Source organism: Laetiporus sulphureus (genome assembly GCF_001632365.1).
Source record: "Laetiporus sulphureus 93-53 unplaced genomic scaffold LAESUscaffold_165, whole genome shotgun sequence".
Lineage (NCBI taxonomy): Eukaryota > Fungi > Basidiomycota > Agaricomycetes > Polyporales > Laetiporaceae > Laetiporus > Laetiporus sulphureus.
The window spans coordinates 1-5,875 of record NW_024468674.1 but is presented as its reverse complement, the minus strand read 5'-3'; the positions used below and the strand labels follow the sequence as shown (position 1 = coordinate 5,875).

Below are 5,875 nucleotides of genomic sequence, written 5' to 3'. Positions count from 1 at the left end.
TGTTTGATGTGATCATAGGCAGTCATAATATTCTGGATTGCCAGAGGAGGCACTTGTAGTTGGGCTTCCATGATTGGGTGCAGGGTGTGAACTCAGGGTAACAATGATGGTGGCGACAACAGCAGCAATGGCAAGGCAGTGAAGTTCGGGATGAAATGATGGACCAAACACTTGCTTACTAAGCAGATGGACAAAAAAGGAAGGTGTACGTGTGATATCACATGCCACTGCCTCACTTTGAGATTTTTGCCCACCCAACCACTCCATCTACCATCTAGCAATGGTTTCTCCTACAGCAGCTACATGCCACTTCACTCTCGAGAGATTCGGCCCAGCAGCGCTCGGAACCCCGGATTATAGGCCAGAAAACACTTTGAATGAGACCCCGGACATCCTTAATTTGGGCAGCGGACACCTATTCCGCGCGGATGCCTACTTAGGAAGCGGCAAGCGCTAACGCCACACGCGCGCTCAGCCGCATCAGGCGCGCGCGTGGCCGAATTTTCTCAGCCCACGTGGCCGAATTTTCTCAACCCACGTGGCCGAATTTCGAGTCCTGCCACATTATCTCACTATCCTCGGATTTTCGTCCAGGGTTGTTTTTACATAGTATTGTCCGGTGCCAGCCGCCATAAGTGCACGGTATACGACGACTTCTCGGGCTCGACATCTATTCCCGTCCTGAACCCATGCTCATGGTCGGACTTGGATAACACCGAGTGCGCGTGGTGCGATAAGGTGACGGTGCTGCATATGCAGCAACAGCGGTGGTATTCGGCAGCGGAGCCGCTCGCAAATGGGACAATCGCGATTATCGACTGCTTCGTCGAAGGAGGCTACATCAACAGGAACTACCCGAACGAGGATCCGGAGTTCGAGGGCGGCGCAGCGAACCCGACATACGAGTTCTACCCTAGCACAGCCTAGCACGGTGAGGCGACGGTGATGAACTTCATGATCAAGACATCCGGTCTCAACTCGTATGCGCATGCGTACATGATGGCGTCCGGCAGGATGTTCCTGCGAGCGAACATCTCCACTAGTGAGTGTCGCGTTGTCAGTTTGACAGATATGTTGCCGACTATATGTCTCTTGCAGTTCTCTGGGAGCCAGATACGAACACGCAGTACGATCTGCCCGACATGCCGGACAACCTCGCCCGCGTGCACCCCGCCTCCGGCGCTACGGCGATGATGCCGCTGACGATTGCTAACGATTACACACCCTCTGTTCTGTTCTGCGGCGGCACGGACATGGACGACTACGCGTGGGGGAACTACTCACCGCCATTCATCAACACGTTCTACTACCCCGCCTCGGCCAGGTGCCACTACATCACTTCGGAGTCACCTGAGAGCGAGGAAGCCACCAACGCTAGCGTCGCAGATCGCATAGACTCTCTGGACGAGGCAGGCGAAGGCTCTGTTGAGGACATGGTCGACTCCGCTTGTGATCGAATTGAACAGCAAGATTTCATCACCGCGTCGGACGATGAAGAACCGGTCGATGACACTGCTGGGTCGTCTTCGCCCGATATGAGCGTCGTGGCCCAGAACCGGCGTGCATGTCGCCTCGCGCGTATGCGCGCATACAATTCACGCTATCTATCTCCCGATCGCTACTGGGGACCGTTCCTCGCCATCAAGGACAACGAGCCTGCAGATGCCATATGCGAAGACGGGTGTGCCGAAGAGGAGGACATGGCACAGTATCTGGACTACGACTATTCCAGCAGCAGTGACGAGGAAGACGAAGAGTGCGCTCCGTCCGACTCGCCCGAGAAGCCCGTGAAACTACTAGATGAGGCTCTGTTGCTCCCCGACTGGGCATACCTCGCGGCCGCGCGGATCGTCGTCGAGGCGAACCTGCGCGAGGCGGTCGGCCGGAACAGTTCAGTGGGCTGACCATGCTCGAAAGCCTGCGTGCGGGCAGCGCCCCAATGGATATCAGCACGAGCGTGTTCAGTTCGCGACGTGTGGAAAAGCAGGTCAGCGGTTTGGCTGGCGCTTCAGTCCCCTCGTTGTTAGGGGGTGCATCCACGAGCGACGGGTGGGACTGGGCGGGCGTTATGGGAGTGTGTAGGTGCGTTGTGCGTTGCGCGAATCTGTTACGTCGCTCACGTACGCTGATTCGTAGACGATGCATATGCTGGCTTGACTATCGTGATTTGAGAAGTGAGTGACACCACATGAACGGCGGCCCTACTTTGCTCATCATCATACATCCAGCGCATAACGTGTGTATTTCCGATTGCGCGTCTTCACTTTCGCTTACGCCTCTCGTCTAGCTTTCAGGCGGCTTCAACGACCCACAGCTCACGGAGGCGGTCCGCATCGTGCCAATGCGCCTCCGCGTCGTATCCTACTCGCCCTCGCCATCACAGCATGCCGCAACCAACCGACCATCCACATCGCGGGCGAGACATCGGGCTTGGCGATGACTGGGCAGCCGTGCAAGCTTAAGGGCGCCGTGCGCGCGCTCGCGGATGGCAGCATCCGGTGGACGATCATCGTGGTACGTGCACGTTCTTGCGTTCGCGTGTGTTTGCTGATGCAGACGTGTGTGGCAGACTGGCCAACACGACGGCGACCCGGACGAGTGGACGAGCGAGAGCGTGCAGATTGGGGGAGTGACGTCTGCGTCGATGGGCGTGCTGGGCATCTGGACGGGCGCGCAGCACGAGAAATCGGATCCCCTAGGTGAGCATCGCATTCCCATTTCCGCATGCCATATGTTTATGTTTTCTTATCTTTCGCGAAGGCCCCTTCTGGGCATGGAAAGTAGGTTAGAATACCTCCGACGTCTTCATCTCGACAATATGTATGGGTTATCTATTCGTGTGCGGACGACTTAGGCTGGAGTACTTACTCCTATGTAGCTGGATGTGTCTCGTTATGCGTGCGTTGATTTTCGCATTGTTGTAGTTGCTTTCAAATTTTATTCGTGCTATGTCTCCGAGTCCGCTGTGTGAAGTCCTGATATTTTTCGCCGTTGTGCTACACACGTATCGGCAAATCACATTTTAATAGTTCCATAAAACTACAAAACGCAGTCGCAAGCCCCACGTATGCATTAAACTGTACCCTACGATTGAACTAGTCACCAACTACATCATGCGCCTGTCCATGTATCATTCTTGCTGCTCGACCCGAAGCTAGCACTGGTCGCTATGATTAGTGACCGCGCAATCAGCATAGCTCATCCGGCGGTCGCCATTGACCACCACAGCTGTAGCGTTCGCGTTCATACTCATACCTCGGTGGGCCAGAGCGAGGGGACAGTAGATTGTCATCCACGCGCCGCTATCACCGACCATTGTCATAGGCTCTGTGCCGCTTCGGCTCTTTGTAGTCGTAGTCACCGTGCGGCGGCCTGGGGGGGTATGGTCGCCTGATAGATGGATGTTGATGGCGCACTGCTTCGTCGCCGTTCAATGGAAGGGCTGTCATGCGTGCCATTAATGATTCTTTGAGGTGTTTGCCGCGTGGCGGTGGAAAATCAGTGGGAGCGATGGGGGAGGATGGTTTTGGCTCGCGGTAGTCCATACTGCTATGCCTTGGCAATGGCGTGCTGTTGGGCTGGGGCATTGTTGGCTGTATTCCTGTGGTGCAATCAATCTCAATAAATTATGTCACAGCTGGATTATCTGTACCGTGTGATGGTCTCGATAATTGAGTCACTATCGTCGAGGCTCTTTCCGGAAGAGCAGATTCCTTTGCAAGCCTGATTGAGGCTAGCCTATCAAAAGCACTGGACGGCAGAGGTGGAGGAGTTGCCGCGGGAGGACGTGGCATGGCTGGTGACGCAGGACGTTCTGTTTTAGTTTGCAGCTTGGGAAGGGCAGATGGTGGGGCCATCGAATGTGCCTGAGAGGCAGTGACGACCGAGGTGTAGGATTCCACTCGCTTCTTCCTGTCAGGGACTTCGCCATCCTCGCCGTCCTCCTCGTTCCGCTTCCTCTTAAGCGGCCGGAGCTTAGCAGCGGCGAGATGCTTCGGATCAGGCTTCATATCTGACGGCTTGAGATCGCGAATAAAGTCGATCATCGCGTTCAGCACGCGCTGGTTCAGCCGGATGTCGACCTCCCTCGCGCGGATGTCCTGACGCATGCCTTTGATCGCCTCCGCGAGTTGTGCAAGCATCATCTTGTACTTGTGGTTGTGGATGAGTGCGACAGTCGCTATGAACTCAACTGGCGCGAGCTTCTTGACGTCGGGGATGCGGAACGCGGCGCTGTACGCGTCGTCCCGCGCGAGCATCAGGAATATCTGATACGTCTGGTGGACCTGATCCTGAAACTTGCTGTCAGGTTCGTCGGGGCGCGAGAGCACTTTCTGCAACGTCGGAAAAGGGATTGCGTTGTTCGCAGACGCCAGATTATCCATGAGGATTACAGACGAGGTGATACAGCGGAAATCGCTCCCGCGGTGCGTGTCCCAGGGGAGCAGTACCGCGAGGCCTTCGGCAACGTAATCATTTTGCAGGTCGCGCACAAACGTCGCCATAGGGCTTTTCGTGGCTTGCAGCTTCTCTGTGTCAGATACGTGTTAGTGACCCTAATGATCATTGCAGTGTGAGTACGAACCTGCGGGCGTAAGAGCCATGCCGAGTTGAACTCGCTTTTGTAACGTGAGAAGTGGACACTACGGAGAGAAATGTTGGCATACCTGGAAGATCTCCCTCTCACAGTCATTAGTTAAATCCTGGTATTCTATGCACACCTGGGAGACAATATCAGTTGATTTTCGACAGTCGATTGATCAAACACTTTATACCGTTTGCTTGTTGCGGAAGATCTTCTGGTAGCGCTCTGGAAGCAGTCGTATGCTTTTGAACTTGCCAATGTCTTTGTAAACTAATCTCTCTCCAGTAAATCTGTGGCGGTAGGTTTGCACTCAAAGGGATGGACATGTGGAACGTGAACTCACGAATCATTATCTGCATAAGGCGTGACCATCAGAAATATTACAAATGATTCGGATTTAAAGGCCTACAGTAAATCTGGCGTCCCATCAGCGTCTGAACAGGCGACAGTGTACAATGAACTCACTTCGCCGTTTAGGAATCTGCAACAGAGGGGAAGTCAGCTGCTCTGCAGCGTCGTGAATGCGGAAGCCTTGCATTACCTGAATATAGATGTCAAATGCTGCTTCCCGTCGATGCAGACCCTCCGTTCGGAACTGTCTTCACGATATACCACGGCTGTGGCGCAGGATAAGAAACGGATGCTATGTCTTCAAAGGGTCGCACATACCGAAGATGAGGGGAGGAACATAAAAGTTCCTTAGAATGGAGTCGATCAACCCTGGTCGGGACGAGTTAACCTAGTCTGGAGTTCAATATGAGGGACCGTACCTATTTGCTTAGATTCGGGCCATACCACCTCTTGAAACGATGTTTGGAACCAGTCAACAGCACACCAATGGACCAATCAGGTTGTACTCACCAGGCTGATAGTCCGGCGAGAGATCAATGTCGTTGCTTACAATTTGTTCTGAGGAATTTTGCGTCGGCGGCTAGGACGAGACGGTCGTGGCGAACGCGTACCGTACAAAGCCTGTGTGGTGTAGCTCGTAGTGCGGTACGGCTTCAGCGCTCCCCGAATTCTGTACTCGTCATCGTCTTCATCTCCAATCCCCTTTCGCTTTGCACTCCTGCTGGCACGCGAGGACAGAGTGACATCGTCCTCGTCGACGAAGTCATCGGAGTCAGACATGCTTGAGAAATCGCAACAAGACGAGGACACGAGTAGGTGAGCAGTATATCCCAGGAATATTGAAGGGGAGAAATAGGTAGGACGAGGTGAGTTGGGCGCAACTGTCGGGATCAACAGCTGTTCCAGAGTTCTGAGTAAGTGGCTCGCCGTCGACAGACC

The 5,875-nt window shown here is 54.3% G+C and overlaps 3 protein-coding genes across 3 annotated transcripts; 2 read left to right on the top strand and 1 right to left on the bottom strand.

The window, feature by feature from the left end:
• Positions 1 to 753: 753 nt before the first annotated feature.
• Positions 754 to 1,346, top strand: LAESUDRAFT_622900 (copper radical oxidase; the record flags this gene model as incomplete). Its single annotated transcript, XM_040903298.1, has 3 exons — positions 754 to 825; positions 928 to 1,042; positions 1,099 to 1,346. Coding segments are annotated over 3 exons (435 nt in total), but the record flags the coding sequence as incomplete, so codon positions are not given.
• Positions 1,347 to 1,964: 618 nt separating this feature from the next.
• Positions 1,965 to 2,701, top strand: LAESUDRAFT_773707 (uncharacterized protein; the record flags this gene model as incomplete). The annotated part of the gene is made up of 3 exons (XM_040913813.1): positions 1,965 to 2,082; positions 2,137 to 2,511; positions 2,570 to 2,701. Coding segments are annotated over exons 2-3 (207 nt in total), but the record flags the coding sequence as incomplete, so codon positions are not given.
• A 597-nt stretch (positions 2,702 to 3,298) lies between these two features.
• LAESUDRAFT_816905 (uncharacterized protein) lies at positions 3,299 to 5,716 on the bottom strand (the record flags this gene model as incomplete). Its single annotated transcript, XM_040914827.1, has 13 exons — positions 3,299 to 3,601; positions 3,653 to 4,531; positions 4,586 to 4,619; positions 4,668 to 4,721; positions 4,776 to 4,875; positions 4,929 to 4,938; positions 4,995 to 5,001; positions 5,051 to 5,066; positions 5,127 to 5,202; positions 5,255 to 5,305; positions 5,356 to 5,385; positions 5,447 to 5,494; positions 5,548 to 5,716. 13 exons carry the CDS (start codon positions 5,714 to 5,716, stop codon positions 3,306 to 3,308), a joined length of 1,770 nt encoding a protein of 589 aa, XP_040757326.1. The 3' UTR covers positions 3,299 to 3,305.
• Between the last annotated feature and the right edge of the window lie 159 nt (positions 5,717 to 5,875).